The following is a 16,998-nucleotide window of genomic DNA, read 5'->3' on the forward strand; positions in this document are numbered from 1 at the left end:
TTCTCTTTATCATATTATTTTTTTTTAATTTCTAATTTTTTTTTATTCTAAAAACGGGGTGGCCCAAAAGTCAGTTACTCGTGTTTTGTTTGTGTGTTATGAGTCATAAACTGTGTTTATAAAACCGTAGCGTTTTCAGTTATAAAATTATAGGTAATAGGATTAAGTATATAGCCTAAGTATTTAAGTAAGGTAACATCTTTACAATGGTTAACCAAATTTTGGGCCATATTGTACTTTTTCGTTTGGAATTACAATTTGATTGTATAGTTGCTTATGTGCTTTGCTGTATCCATATATATTTTTATTTAGTGAAATCTTCAACAATACCAACCTTTAAAGAGCGGGGACACTTTTTCTGAAACATTTCTTTTTGGATTTAAAAAATAATAATCTCCAAAGAAAGGCCATATTTTAGATTCTTGTCAGTAGCCGTTGTTTGGAGGTTTGACTGTATATTAATCTATATACAGAAAAGCTCAAAACTCAGTTAACTGTGTTTTGTTTGTAAAATTAGCAATTTGTGAAGAGGTTATAAGTCGCACGATCCTTAAATTCGATCATTTTCTATACGCGAGTGCCTCAAGTTTTAATTAAAGAAGCGTATTGAAATGTATGAAATTTAATTAATTCGATAGTTTTAAAATGATTTTACGATTTTTATTGTATTTTAAACAATTTTATTCAGAAAAATTGAAAATTTAATTATCAAAGCATATTCTACGCACGCGATTCTCATATTGAACCAACTTAATTCAAGCTTTTGAGTGTCGTAATTAAATATATTTTTGTGTTGGACCAATTCCTTTCGTTCGTTCATCCACACGGGGTTGTAATTGGATATAAAAAGTTAAAAATTTATAAATTAAATTACAAAATAATCTCTAAATAACGGTAATCTAATAGATAATTCCATTGAAAAAGAACGATAAAATGCTTCGGATTCATTCTATTCAAATTAACAATGGATTTATTGGTATACATCAACGCGACATGTGGATAATCTGCCAAGGGGATTCCACGGGAAGACTTTTTATGGAAAACTGGATCCTATTTAGTCGTTGTAAATGTGAAGAAAGCTCTGAAAACTCTACATGGCCAGCCGGTTGGCAAAATGCATACCCATTATCAACTATCAGTGTTCAGTGGTTTCACTCACTCGGTCAATAGTAGATGTTAATAACAATGAAAATAACACCTCGAAAATAGCATTTTTAATACGATTTCTGCTGTAGAATAACAGCAAACCAGCATTAAATTTCTAAGAATAAATATCTCGACGTGCTTGTTAATGAATCGGGCATCTGTACTGTACATGGTTGTATTTGAATATAAAAAATTAAAAACTTGAAAATAAAGTTGATTATTCAATAGACGATTTCGTTACAGAAGAACAAAAAAATGCTCGTACCATTCTTAATGCTCAGAATTCAAATTAACAACGGAAAATATCCTGAAAAATAGCACTTTTAATGCGTTGTCTGTTGTAGAATAGTAGCCTAAAACCACATTAAATTTATAAGAATAATCTCTCGACATGCTTGTTAATGATTAATGCATTGCCATGTAGTTACAAGATACTCTTTTCTTCCAATTGAATCTGTAGAATTTATAAAGAATTGAATCTCTTTAAACTCTAGAGACCTTCGAGAAGTTAACAAGAAAATGCAATTTTATTTTTACGCCATCTAAGCTACTAAATAAAGTAAGAAAAAAGTAAATCGTTCTAGACGAATAAATGACACGATATTTGTCAACGCGTGTTAGAAACCATTCATCTTCAGCACTTTGCAACGTAATAAAGATGGATGAATGTCTTGCTCGATGCAGCTATACTTCAGAAAGGCGAGAGTACTGTTTATATAATCGAGTACACTTCAATTTTCTATAGAAATCTTTGAATTTTTACTCCATTTTTTTACTTACTTTATTATTGTGAATGATGGATCTATGGATACGTCTCTTCAGCGCTCGACTTTTTGAGATCAGTGCATTATAAATGCCATTTAAATGGATAGTATCTGTAAGACCAAAGAAAATAACTTCACAATAATATAGAAATGTGCCTAATTTTTAAAATTTAAATACAGTCAAATTTCTGAACGACGAACACCGACGGGAAATAAAAAATGGCCGTTATTTGGAGATTATTTTGTGCCCATTCAAAACGAAACGTTCTCAGAAAATGGCCGCCTTTCAGAGATTGCTGTTGTAATTTATTTAATAGCTTAATTTCTGTTATTAGATGTATGCCCACAAAATCTTTGGTGTAAATATTAAAGGATTAGTTACACTTGATTTATTTATTTTAGCCAAGTGGTTTAAATATTTTAGAAAATGGTAATTAGTTTAAATATTTAATATAAATACAGTATATCATCGATAGATGGCGATAATCTAATAACGCCATCTGTGAAATTTTTTAATTTTTACATTGTCCATTCTTTAATTTAATTTTTATTTTAAGTAGTTTTTTTTAAAAAAGTAGTTTAATATTTTAATTTTTCTTAAATGTCAAATGATTAATAACATACTAAAGATGTTTATTGTCAGTATCCTATAGTTTTGAATGTTTGTGAGAATATCAGAAGGAGGCCATTTTGAAGCCCATATGCATTGTAATAACAAATTCATAAAATTTTTCCAATAGTTTCTTATAAGTAATGAATTTATATTTGCTACTAAAATATCAAATTTTATTAAAGAATGTTTTCTTTTAAATTCTTGAAGTAACCGTAAGATTCATACTGAAAGTTGTCTTACTGTTCTTATAGTAATTATCAGATTATGAAGAATTGTAACCCTGAGACTATTAAATCAATTAAGTAATCAATAAATAAACTTTTAAGAACTTTTTATATTAAAAATAGATACTTTCGTTATTAACACTGTATATAACAGCGCAACAGCGGCCGAGTGGATAAAACCACTGAACATTGATACAGTAGTATCAATGTTCAGTGGTTTTATCCACTCGGCCTCACCAACGAGTTGATTATGTGGAGTTTTCCGGGTTTATTCACGTGTATAAAATTTTAATATGGGCCATTTTTCACATAGAAAGTCCTCCCGGGAGGCACTCCCTTAGTAGATCATCAATGCGTTGCCAACAATCCATCAACCAAGTCTTAAACATCATGAAAGAATCAAAATGGCTTTAAGTGCTTGATTTCTGTTCTCTTTATCATATTATTATTTGTTGAGTTTTATATTCTTTGCATATATCTGTGCGTTAATTTTGCTAGAAATTTATAGAAAACGCTAAATAATTTATTTTAAGAATTTGAATACACTAAAATGCATTAAATTTGAAGAGGCCTATTAGGTCCTGCGGACTTTTAAAACCCTTTATTAATTAATTAAGCCCATTACGGCTTTTTTCAGGTCCACAATAAGGTAGTACAATAGAAAAGAGACCCGAAACATTCGAGTCAATTATGAAGATCTATGAGCTAATAAAGATCCGTAACCGGTCTTTACTTCTTCTTAATAGATTATATATTATCTAATATTTGTCCCTGGTTTACTCAAAATTTAATTACGATCTGGAAAACTCCATGTGACTAGCCCGTTGGCGAGGCCACGACCTGCGGTCAGTGGTTTTATCCACTTTCAATGGTGAACAGCATTAGACTGTGTAAATGGAAGAATTATAAGAATAATCAATATATAATAAAAAATGCATTAAATACACAATTATTGTTTAAATCTCTTACATTTCTTGTATAATAATCTAATAAAAACAATACAAATGATGCCAAATTATCATAACTAACGTAAAAGATAGTAGGAAAGAGAATGGACAAGTCTATACTTCTAAGATAGAGATTGTAATTTAAAATAAGAAATTAAAGGTAGAAATATTGACATTTCAGTAAAGTGAGTCAAAATCCAAGTCTATAAAATAAATTGAGGAAAAGTTTGTAGGAATGCACAAACAGCTAACGGAATGCAAATCAATAAACAAGTACTGAAAACCAACAAAGAATGTAATGGACTATTCAATGGGTTCTGCAAACAAGTACTAGAAAAGGAAGAAAGCAATGGTAAATTAATTCAATGCATGTCCATTACTGGAACACAAGAAATATATTAGCAAAGATAATAAGTTATAGACGAAAAAAACAAGTGTACATACATATTTCACAATAAATCTAGAAAAATTCTGGTAAACAACTTGAAAAAAGTGGATAGTTTCGTAGAAGGAATATTAATTTTATTAGCTACTGTATAATTTTTATTCGTTTGTTTGTTTACACATGAATTTAAACGTAAATAGTTACAAACCATAAGTTATTTATTTATTTATTTATTTAATTCTTTTTGCCCCGTTGGCACTAACAGAGTCTTTTTACATGCCAATCGTGAGTTTGGGTAGGACCACGATGGAGTGAGTGGTGAATATGGTGAGGAATGGGTCCAGACAAATCGGGGACAGGTTAAACGAGAAAAATTATCTTAAATGATAAAACTTTCAATTATTGTTATAATTATTTTTAAGAATTTTTATAGGTAATATAAAGAGGAAAATAAATAATATTAAATTGAAGTTTGACTTATATATATTATAGCTAATTGATTGGATGTTTGTATGTTTGTCTGCACGAAACTAACTTTAAAAAGATTGAGTAATTAATTAGTTAATGCCAGGCATTAGCACATTAAGGCCATGTGGCTGGACACAATTATATTAATTACAGTAGAGCTTGACCCTCATTGGGGTCATCGTAGATTGGTGACCCGAATGAGGGTCAAGCTCCATTGTAACAAACATGATTGGAATTAGTAACTAAGAGATGAGAGAGGAATGGAACGACTATATTTTATAAAAGAAAAGCAAGTAAAAGTAAGAACCTCATTATTGTCAATTGTCCAGAACCAAAATTACAGAATTTTGTTTTCGAACAATTTTATATAATAAATGTAATTACTGTATAAATCCGTATATCTAATCCAATTGTAATTGTACAGAATTTAATAAAAAGCATTCCATGAAGAAGAAATAATGAAAAATTATGGAATGATACTTTCAAACAGACTTTAAATAAAAAATATTTCTCTCGAGCGCTCCTTCATTAATCTTTTCCTTACTCGTGCTTTACTAACCTATTTACTGTCCTACTCCCTCACTACTACTTAACTAATTTATCTATTGTCCTACTCCCTTAGTAATACCTAGCTTCTTCCCATACTAATGTCTTCCTAGCCTCTTTACTATCTTACTAATAGTCTATCTTCTTTTTTTTATTTTGAACTCGTTCAACTTCGTGTGCACTATCATAGCCTTTACTTCAGACCCATCGTAGGTTCGATCAGGCCCACAATGGGACGCTAGATGGTAAGAGACAGGGCCCAAATATCCAACGGACTCAAGTTTTTTAGTGTTTTCACTGTCATGATTCGATTTCGGATCCACCAGAACGGTAGGCTGACTTCTTAACAGCACTTAGTAATACCTTATTACCCTATTTACTGCCTTACTCCCTTCCTAATCTTCCCGTGCTAATTTTTAAAAAAGCGAAGATATAGACTTAACACTTACTTCTACCTCTCAGCCAATTGCATTCGATTATTATTAAAATGAATTTCTGTCAATATCTTACTTATTTTTCAGAGAACCTCCAATGTTTGACATATTTTTTTTTTTAAATTTAATTTATAATCGTTTAAAATCGTATTTTCAAAATAAATTCTTTATAAATTATAACGATAATTTAATAAATTACATTAATGCATTTACACGTTTAACTAAAACCAAGTTAGAATAAAAATTTGAAGAGATGCCATCTTGAATTATGCATGTATAACTCATCCCTTTTTTGATTAATGACATTGTTAAGGTTAATCCACGGGGATGGCTGCGACATTTAGAAAAGAATGGGTAGAGAAAGAAGAATTGATGGTAATAAGCAGTAGGATCGAAAGCAAGAAAAAGTTCCAAAGGAAAAGAAATGATGCGTCAATATTCTGATGAATCTAATCGTAAATACAAATATCAATACGCTAAATTTTCAGATTTCCTATAAAAAAATAAACAAACAAAATCAAAAACTTAAAAAAAATACTCAATTCACTATTGAATTTATGAATTTTTTTATTTGTTCATTTTTTATTAATAAATGTAATATAAAGTGCATTCGTTCTGTCACAACGATGACGCTTTTACGTCAACTTAACATCATTCTTACATTTCTGCAATGAAAAACTGTAACAATGACGTCAAACTGACGTAAAAGTATACGTTATCTTAATAAAACGAGAGTGACCAAAAAGTCTGTTAACCTATACAATGATCGAATGGCGTGCGATTGTTCAAACCGGTCTTAAACTTAAATAGGAAATATATTTTAGTTAATTGACTTTCGGGCTACCCTGTCGCACGTGATTTTATTATATATAAATTATGTTATAAATGATTATTTTAGCTCTTAAAATACTCTTAACAAGTATATCACGGTTAACTGATTTTTGAATATAATTTAATTACATAAAAATCTAGTTATAATAGATTTATACACGCGAAGAATTTCTTTAAATTTAATATCTTTGACAGTAAAAAAAATAATAATAATAGAAATTTATACAATTTATAAATGTAAAGTTTCTCACTTGGCAAGCGACTAAGAAAATATGCTGATGAGGATCTCGTTTAGAAAATTTAAACCCTACATAACACGTGGTTATGATAATTTTGATCACGTTCTTACAGAAAAACCAATTTAAAAAGATGTTTGTCTGTCCTTAATAAAATTAACACATCTTTACTTAATCAAATCTATTCGAATTTTAAATATCTTCTTGGAGCACTAAACGAAAACACCGAAATTTTTTAAATATTAAATGCATTTTTCTTTTATAAAAGCAGGCTTTCGTGCCAAAATTTTATTTACTTTATACAAAAAGTTTATGTAGAATCTATAAAAATCTATTTTTATGATACCGGGCTACGTCATGGAACATAATGATGGTTCTAAGGAAACACATACACAAACATGCTGCGCGTTTAAGAACAAAGGGGAAAAAATCCCATGAGAATTCTGCTTTTTTTTTATTTTTTTTATTCTAGAAAATAGTCGTTTCGATAACTTTTCATGAGAAAAAAAAATAATAATAATAAAGTCAATCCTGTATTGGAAATTCAGGACGTTGACCTATCAGTCACGACATAATTCAAAATACAGAATCTTCTCATACGGGTGATATTTTTTATTTTATTTTTAAAATTAAATAAAATTTTAAAAGGTTATATTATGGTAGCAATATAAAATATGTATTTTATTTTTATTCTTTAACATATTTACTTAAAAAAAACTTAATATCATAGAATGCTACGTTAGCACTTCTATTGAGTTCAATGAATTTCTTTTAATTTTCTGAATAATAAATAAGAGGAGAAGAAGAAGAAGAAGAAGAAGAAAACTAAAAAGCTTTGTTTATATATTCGTTTTTGAATTTTTGATTAAATTATTTAAATTTTTAAATATCTTTTACATAAATAAATATAAAAAAGATATTCGCAAATAAATAAATCTTTGAGGTGTATTATATGATGAATTGGTAATTAGCATAATTGGAATCGGTTTTATATATAAGCTAAGCAAGCTTAGGACCTCATACTACGAGGTATTCGTGTTTTTAAATTTATTTTTACTAGCCGAAGAGGAAGGTCTCTTGCAAATTGAGCCCAACATGACCGAGTGAATAAAACTACTAAATAAATCGCGGATTCTTGCATGAGCAATGGGCTGACCGCTTTTCGAGTTTACTTCACGTATCTAACACCTAAGTGGAGCCAATTTCTATTAAAAACATCTCCTGGATGGATCCTCCCTTGGCAGATCGCCCATGTGTTGGGTTGCCTTATGGTGTATGCTAACAATCCAATCCAATCTTGGATATATTGTAACTTACAATTACAACGAGAGTTGGCGTTATTAATGATGAAGGATTATTTATACAAATTTTTAAAATTTTAGGAAATTTTTAAGATTTTTATACTCTATATATTAAGTTTTTTAAATTTATCATTTCTGAAAAATACAATGAAATAACTAAATTAACAATTATCTATTAAATTCGTAATTCTAATATGGCTTTAAAAAAACATAAAATAATAAATTTTTATAAAAATATCATTAAAGCATTTATTTCTCTGAGGAATTTCTCTGTTGTCTCTTAAAATTTCATTAAAATTTTAAAGAAATTTTGTTCCTCCAACAGCATTAAAACGATTATTTGTGATTTATTTTTACGTTAAAGTATGAAGAATATATTAAAGAAAAATTGATTTCTTCGCGATTTTTTCAAGATTTTGTTGTTGATCTGTATAGTTTTTTGCTGAAATTTCGTTTCTATAAAACACATTTTACAGAAATGTAAATGCTATTTAAGTTTAAATGTGTGGTCTACGTAAAGGATTTGATCGAGGAAAATTTCATAACATGTTATAAAAATACTTTTGAAAAATTTGGTTTTTGTATAAGGAAATTTTCGGATATAAACAGAAAAATCAAACATTCCTGAAGCTTTTTCAAGCCATTATACATTGAAAAACGTTGTAAGGATGTGGAATCATGGCTGCAACGTTTTTCAATACTATAAAATTTCAATTACCATAAGANTATAAAAAAGATATTCGCAAATAAATAAATCTTTGAGGTGTATTATATGATGAATTGGTAATTAGCATAATTGGAATCGGTTTTATATATAAGCTAAGCAAGCTTAGGACCTCATACTACGAGGTATTCGTGTTTTTAAATTTATTTTTACTAGCCGAAGAGGAAGGTCTCTTGCAAATTGAGCCCAACATGACCGAGTGAATAAAACTACTAAATAAATCGCGGATTCTTGCATGAGCAATGGGCTGACCGCTTTTCGAGTTTACTTCACGTATCTAACACCTAAGTGGAGCCAATTTCTATTAAAAACATCTCCTGGATGGATCCTCCCTTGGCAGATCGCCCATGTGTTGGGTTGCCTTATGGTGTATGCTAACAATCCAATCCAATCTTGGATATATTGTAACTTACAATTACAACGAGAGTTGGCGTTATTAATGATGAAGGATTATTTATACAAATTTTTAAAATTTTAGGAAATTTTTAAGATTTTTATACTCTATATATTAAGTTTTTTAAATTTATCATTTCTGAAAAATACAATGAAATAACTAAATTAACAATTATCTATTAAATTCGTAATTCTAATATGGCTTTAAAAAAACATAAAATAATAAATTTTTATAAAAATATCATTAAAGCATTTATTTCTCTGAGGAATTTCTCTGTTGTCTCTTAAAATTTCATTAAAATTTTAAAGAAATTTTGTTCCTCCAACAGCATTAAAACGATTATTTGTGATTTATTTTTACGTTAAAGTATGAAGAATATATTAAAGAAAAATTGATTTCTTCGCGATTTTTTCAAGATTTTGTTGTTGATCTGTATAGTTTTTTGCTGAAATTTCGTTTCTATAAAACACATTTTACAGAAATGTAAATGCTATTTAAGTTTAAATGTGTGGTCTACGTAAAGGATTTGATCGAGGAAAATTTCATAACATGTTATAAAAATACTTTTGAAAAATTTGGTTTTTGTATAAGGAAATTTTCGGATATAAACAGAAAAATCAAACATTCCTGAAGCTTTTTCAAGCCATTATACATTGAAAAACGTTGTAAGGATGTGGAATCATGGCTGCAACGTTTTTCAATACTATAAAATTTCAATTACCATAAGATTTTTGAAAGGATTTAATTAATTTTTCACTTAATATACAAGAAATGTTTTGAAATTTTTAGATTTTATACACATTTTTAATGAAATTTTTCTAAAATGATAAATGATAAATTACTGTATATTCATTGAAACAAGAAAAATATTTTTTAAGTTATAAAATTTCATCATTTACGAATAAATTTTAGAATACTTATTAAATAGTTTTTGTGGAAATGAACCTCCAATAACGGCAACCTCCCAACAACGGCCATCTCTAAACAGCGTCTATTTTTTCAGGAACTTATTATTTTTTTAGAAAAGTGTGCATACAAGAAAACCTTCAAACAGCGGCCATGTTTTATGTGCCGGCCGGTCAGTGGCCGTTGTTCAGAGGTTTGAATTATAAGATTTTTTCTCCATTTAAACGTGATTCAAATCAAAGTCATTTCAGTAAAATTTTACGTGAAAATTACTTTATCATTTGATAATTTAAGACATTTTTCAATATTTGAAAAATAAAAATTCCAAGAAATTTTTTGAATATTTATTTCATCATTTACTATGACAAAATATTTTAGGAATAAAAGTTTAATTTAAAGTTTAAATTAAAGGCAAATGCTTTTTTTTCTGAATTAGAAAAAGAAATTCTTATAAAATCTTAGAAATACCAAAGTAAATCCATTAATTAAAGTCGAATGAATCTAAATAATTTCTAAATTAATTATTGACAAAATTATTTTTCAGGTTAAAATACAATTAATCATTAAGTATAGAAGTTATATATTGATTTAATTTTTAAATTAAATTAAACCATTAAAAAAATGAAATTAAAAAGTAAATCGAATAAATACTATATTAATTGAGTTCGTTCAAGTTTTATTTTTTAGTTAAAAACAATAATAAAATTAAAAATAAAAGAATTCACATTTATTTAATTCCAATAGGGTTTCACTATTAACAAGCGACATTTAAACAATCTTTTGTCTGATTCGCTGAATTTAAATTTTTGAAAAAACGAACTCTGAATTGACCAATCAATAGTTATAAGTTTACAAAATTACAAACTATGTTATTCTTAAGTATAATTTATTAATAAATGGATAAAATAAATAAATAATTTTAGTTTATATTAATTTTTAATCGGGTTCGTCTCTTTAATTATTTATCTACTATATTAACAAGAGATTAAAATCTTAATATATAAAATTTTTAAAATATCTTTCTTAGTTTCTATTAAAGATAATTTGTATTCTTATTTTTTGAGTATTAAATTAATTAGTTTTGTATTCTATTTAAATTATGTAAAACTTTAAAGTGATAGAAAATTTGATAGTGTAAATTTATTTAATCAAATTGTATAATACAGTAATTAATTAATATTTTTAATTTCATTTAATAAATCGGCTTGAATATAATTATATTAATTAAGATAATAACAATAATAAGATAATTTTGATTTATTAATTGAAATTTAAAATTTTCAATAAGATTTTATATTAAGAAACTGAAGTCGTCTTTGATTCGTTAAATTCGAATTTGAATTGTCCAATCAGATCAAATTTAAATTATATTTTTGAATACCGTAAATAAACTTATTGTTATAATTTAAATTAGAATTAATTAAATAAAATTCAGTCAACTTTCTATTAAAGTTTATATATAGACTATATATTTTAAAATAATTTCGATTATTTAAAATTTTTATTTAAAATATCTCTTAAAGTTTTATGAAATTATATAAAAAGATATAACTTGATTTATATTATGGCGCATCAAGTTTGGACTAGTATTTTGCCCAATTCAATTCTTCTCCCAAGAAATATCTCTAGGTTATAGCTTAGGGATTCTAGGTGATAAAACTGGTCAAAATAATATTTCAAACTTAGTAGGCCATAATGGGTCCTCTACCTTAATATTTTTATTTTAAAATATCCATAAGTTCCCTAAAATTCGGCTAAAATTATTTTCTAATGACTTTTAGCGCCCAGTGGGCACTAGAAGGCGTCCGTCGTGAGTTTTGCCAGGTCCACAATAAGGGTGGCCAGGTAGAAGCGGAAATTTTTCGTGGTGGTCTGTCCGGATTCATTGGGTACGGGACCCAATGAATCCGGACAGACCACCACGGAAATTTCTTGAATTGCTCGCCCAGATTCGATTTCGCTTTCCCGGAACAGTGGGCTGGTGTTTTAATTGCCTTTACCATACGACCTCACTAGGGTTTCTCGTTTCCCGGGAAATTTGCCTCCAGCGGAATTACGGGAAAAATAATTTCTTTTCCCGGGATCCCGGGAAATTCCGGAATGAGATAGTAAATTTTATATGGATAAAATTAGTAGAATTTTATATGAATAAAAAAGATCATACAGGAATATCATAAATTTGAATAATTTAATTTACTTTCTAGTAAGTAACTAAAAGTGTAGGCCCAATCTAACCCATACGGACACGTTAGGCTCAATTAATTTATGTTCTCCTACATTATAAGATGAAAGTTAAATAAAGCGTTTCATTGGGAGTTTTAATGATTACGAAAAAAAATACTATTTTATTTCTAAAGATGAAATAAAAAATAAACTAAAGTGCGATGAGTGATACTTACTTTCAGCGAGTGCTCCGCTGTTCAATGATGCGCAATCACAATACTTAGATATTACATGAACTAACAAGTAGAGACTTGTAAAACATAGGTAATAATATGCAGCAAGAAACCTCAAAATTTCTCTCTTAGGTGAGTCTTCAAGATGCAACTTTTCGTATAATAAATAATAGAAAGAAAACCCTGACATGATAAATTATTATTGAAATGCGAGATTTCCCAGGAAAATAAAATTTTCCGGGATTTTTCTCGTAGGGAATAAACGGCGGGAATCCCGGGAAAACGGGATCCCGGGATCCCGGGAAAGAAACCCTAGACCTCACCCATTCTTTTTAGAAAACTAATTCTAAAATTTTAAACTCATAATCTAAGGTAAAAACATGAGAAAATATTTTTTTCATTGGTTCTGCATTATAAAATAATTAAAATTTTTCTCTTCTATTTAATCAAAACTTACGAAAGCAATTTCCAATTCATAAATATTAAATATACTGTATATACCATTATTCTATTTACATAAAATGAATAGAAATTAATTTTATTAAAACTTTCTTGAAGTTTATACATGTTATAGTGGATCGTTATTATAATAAAGATGAACTTTCAATAACAGCCATCTCCAAACAATGGCCACCTCTAAACGGCGGTCATTTTTTTCAGGAACTTTTTTGAAATGCATACAAAATAACCTCCAAACGACGGCCATTTTTAAACATTTTTATTTAACTCGCTCCGTATTATGTCCACAAATCTAGGAACTGAGATTTCATCCAGTTCTAATTAAGATAGAAGGTTGCGACTTTCAGGACATACCTAATCCCTACCATCAGGGCATCCTTAAAGGGGTGGCACTATCCTACCATCTTCTCCATCTGCAAATATGCTAAGCATAACTAAATGTGGAATTTAATTATGATGTGTGTACGTAACTGTATTGTAGTTATGTATATGGTGGGGTTGTCCCATACCCCAGCTTAAAGTACAGAAAACATTACCATAAAAGTGTTTTTTTAATTTAATTTATTAATTTATTTAATTATTTAAAGTACAGAAAACATTACCATAAAAGTGTTTTTTTTTTTAATTTTTTAAATATATTAAAATTATTATTACTAGTGACTATTGTTCTCTATGTTTGAATGTATTAATCAGAAGAATTTTTTTCTCGTGCAGCATTTTCCTAAGCCCAATAAAAGCATATTGAAATGTAATTAAACGAAGTCTTACTTGATTCATATTTAAATATTTTAAAAAGAAAGTGAAATAATCTCATTAAAATAACACGAATAATCTTATCTTTTCAGGAAGTAAATCCGTTTTACATCAGCTTAGATGCAAGTGCAACTAATTTAGCAGATTCAACTTATAGTTTCCTTAATACTAGCAAATGGTACAATGCAACTTTATTGACAGACTACAATGTTTTTTCATTAAGTATTGCAAATCGTCTCAAATCGCTGACTTCTTCCCAGAATCGTTTAAAAGTAACTTACTTACGGACGGACGATAGCCAACGTCTGTTTGATCAACTGAGTGCTTTGAGGAATAGCGAAGTTCGTGTTATAATCTTGTCCTGTGATAGATTCAACGCTTACAAAGTCTTCCAAGAAGCTTCAAAGTTGGATATGCTGGATGGACAATGGATTTGGATATTGTTAGAACATTCTATTACTTACAATCAATTGTATCCGCCTGGTTTGTTAGCCATTAAGTTACGACGTAGAGAAATTGAAGATAACATCTTTAAGATGATAGCTAATCTGTTAACGACTGCTTTTAGAAATGTTGATATTGCCAGTTTGTATAAAAGATTTAAAAATTCTACCACCGAAATTAATTGCAATGAGTTGTTCTCTGATGAAAGAAAGAAATTTTCGTCCATTCTTTTCGGGTAAGTTCTTTTGTATTTTTTTTTTTTTTTTTTTCTTTGTTGAAGAGTCGTGCTGATAATTTCGTGTATTATACTCCATTAACCAATCACGAAATATCGATATTGGAAGAGATATAATTGTATTTAAATAATAAAAGTGAATTGTAGTGATATTTCTGTTTAGTATTTGTGTTCTTCTTGTGTTCTGTGTTTGTGTGTATGTTTATGTGTATTGTATTTGTTGGGTGTGTTGTATTTGTTGTGTTTTGTGTATGTATTCTTAATTTCATAATTAATGTCGTATTATATTTAGTGTTATACTGATTGTTTATTCTAGCATAATTTAATAAATTTTTATGCTCTTTATTCATGTTTTAAAGTAAATATTTTATTAATGTCTTTTATTTTATTTATTTACTTATCTCCTCCTGTCTTCCTTTAGCCTAGACCATTTGAATAGGTCTACCCCCATAATAATAATAATAATAATAATAAAATCTAAATTAAGCTTATGTCGTACTACTTCAAATATAAAATGCATTGCGACATAAAAACAAATTTTTCAGACATAAATTGGATAATAATTAAAAAAGTATTATGTAAAACAATTTATTAAAAAATACAACCATTAATAGCATTATTAAAACGAAGTATAATTAAAAGAAAATACAAAACAAGCAAGGAAAACTACAAAATTTTCATTATATACAGACTTTTTGGCGTGACAAAGAATACCTCGATATAAGAATCACCTGCAATTTAACACTTTAATTTCGGAAATTGCTATAGAATGCTTTAAATTTCTACATAACACAGATTTGATGTATCTATATATTAAAATATCATAATGAATAATGTATTTATATGTATAATAATGTATATATATTACAAGATTTTAATTATAATTCTCTATTATTCATTTGTTATTTTAATTAATGGGAATTACGATAGAGATATTTAATTCTCTGGAAAAGATACATATAATTCGAAATACTATACAGTATAATTACATACTGAATACTTAAGTATCAGTTAGAATAAGAAATTAACTTTTATAAAATTATTTTTAAAAAACTCAGCAGGGAGTCATAGCCAGGTAAATTTGAATTAGAGGACCCCATGTTCAGTCCCTTCAGACATATTTCTTCGGGGATTTTTTGAGCGAAACGTTTCCTTATAAGAGATAGTTTTGGAGACCCCTGTTGGTGGTGTCCCCAGGTAATTGCTCTTTTTGCCCACTCACCACTGTAAAAGCTTATTTCTTATATAAAAATACTAAATTTTATAAAAATAGATACATGTAAACAGAGTATAAAAAATCTTAGTTCCCAAGACATTCCCTATTCACCTGAAACATGTTCCCATAGGGAGAAAGGAAAATTTTTTTGGAGTCACAACAATGTGCCAAATTAATTATACTTAATTGAAGTACAGATAATTCGATATTAGATAATTATCTTTATTTAAATCAATATAAAAAAAAAACAAATAAATGAATAAAAATAAAATGGATACTTCTCTATATTTGATCCACTGAAAACACTAAAAACCCAGGAATTTTATTGTATTTTTTCCACTAGAAAAAAAAACAATTCAAATTTTATTCAAAATGAAAGAATTAAATTTGAATTTTTATTTTTATAACAAAATATTTTTTTAAAATATATTTTTAAGAATATTTCAGAATATTTTTTAAATTAATAACAAATATTTTTACTTATTATTTTATAATAATGAAAAAAAAATAAAGTACTTAAGTTTTTACATTTTTGTATATAAATAATGTATTTTTTAAAATAAAATAATAAATTATTTTTTTCTAAATTGAATACAAATAATTATTTTTTATTTATAAAAATTTGGATTGAATCCAAAGTGTAATATCTCTTTTAAATCCAATTTAAAATAAATCTTTGTTCTCTGATATCTCTTAACAACTAAAAGAAGTCATTAAGGAAAGTATAAAAGACTTCTTACAATTGTTTTAATTTACTTCTCTTTTAAACTTTTTCAAATTTCTAAAAATAAGTGTTTTAATTGAATTAAATCTCGTATTTTTTACAAAAAAAAATTATATTTATTTAATTCAATGTAATTTAATTTATATTCTATCAACCTTTATAATGAGAGTTTTAATTATTCTGATGATTTTTTTTTTAAATTATATTTGTAAATATTAAGGGAAATTTTATGTTGATTTGTAAATTAGAATTTTTTCTAATTTCTTTTATAATAAATTTAATTTATAATTTAAAAAAAAAATTAATGTTTAAACTTGAATAATTTTGTTTAAAAAATTAATTATATTTTCCTTAATTAAATTGAAAGTTGAAATGATAACATTTGTTTACTTATAAAATATATCAGCTTTTTGCATGTTTTATTAAATTATTAATTGTAAATGAGTAAATTATTAATTTTTTAATTTTTAAATTGACAATTTCTCTTAAAGAATTACTAAATAAATTAACTTAAGAATTATTTTTATATTTAAAAAGTTATGTGATTATAATTACCGGAAATTGTAATTAATTTTTTAAATCATATTTTTATATTATTTAATCAAAAATTTAAATATCTTACATTTAAAAAAGGTCTTAAAATTCAACTTAAATTTTGTAATATTAGTCAGGCATTCATTGAGGCCCATCAGTAAACAAATAAATAAAACCATGGATAAAACTAGTAATTGGTCGTGGCTTCGCGTTTCAACAACAGGCTGACCACGTTGAATTTTCCATGTTTTCTTCACGTATCTATGACCTAAATAAGGGCCAGTTTCCTAGGCAACGGAACACATAGGCAATCTGTGT

At 27.3% G+C, this 16,998-nt stretch overlaps 1 protein-coding gene across 1 annotated transcript in view; it reads left to right on the forward strand.

The window, feature by feature from the left end:
• Positions 1–16,998, forward strand: part of LOC111613760 (glutamate receptor ionotropic, NMDA 3A-like) — a 129,625-nt gene that overhangs the window by 50,543 nt on the left and 62,084 nt on the right. The window contains exon 2 of the mRNA XM_023355108.1: positions 13,620–14,206. Coding sequence (XP_023210876.1) covers positions 13,620–14,206 — 587 coding nt within the window. The remainder of the gene's footprint in view (positions 1–13,619; positions 14,207–16,998) is intronic.

The sequence above is a fragment of the Centruroides sculpturatus genome, unplaced genomic scaffold (assembly GCF_000671375.1).
Source record: "Centruroides sculpturatus isolate CEXI.00-Female unplaced genomic scaffold, Cexi_2.0 scaffold2, whole genome shotgun sequence".
Lineage (NCBI taxonomy): Eukaryota > Metazoa > Arthropoda > Arachnida > Scorpiones > Buthidae > Centruroides > Centruroides sculpturatus.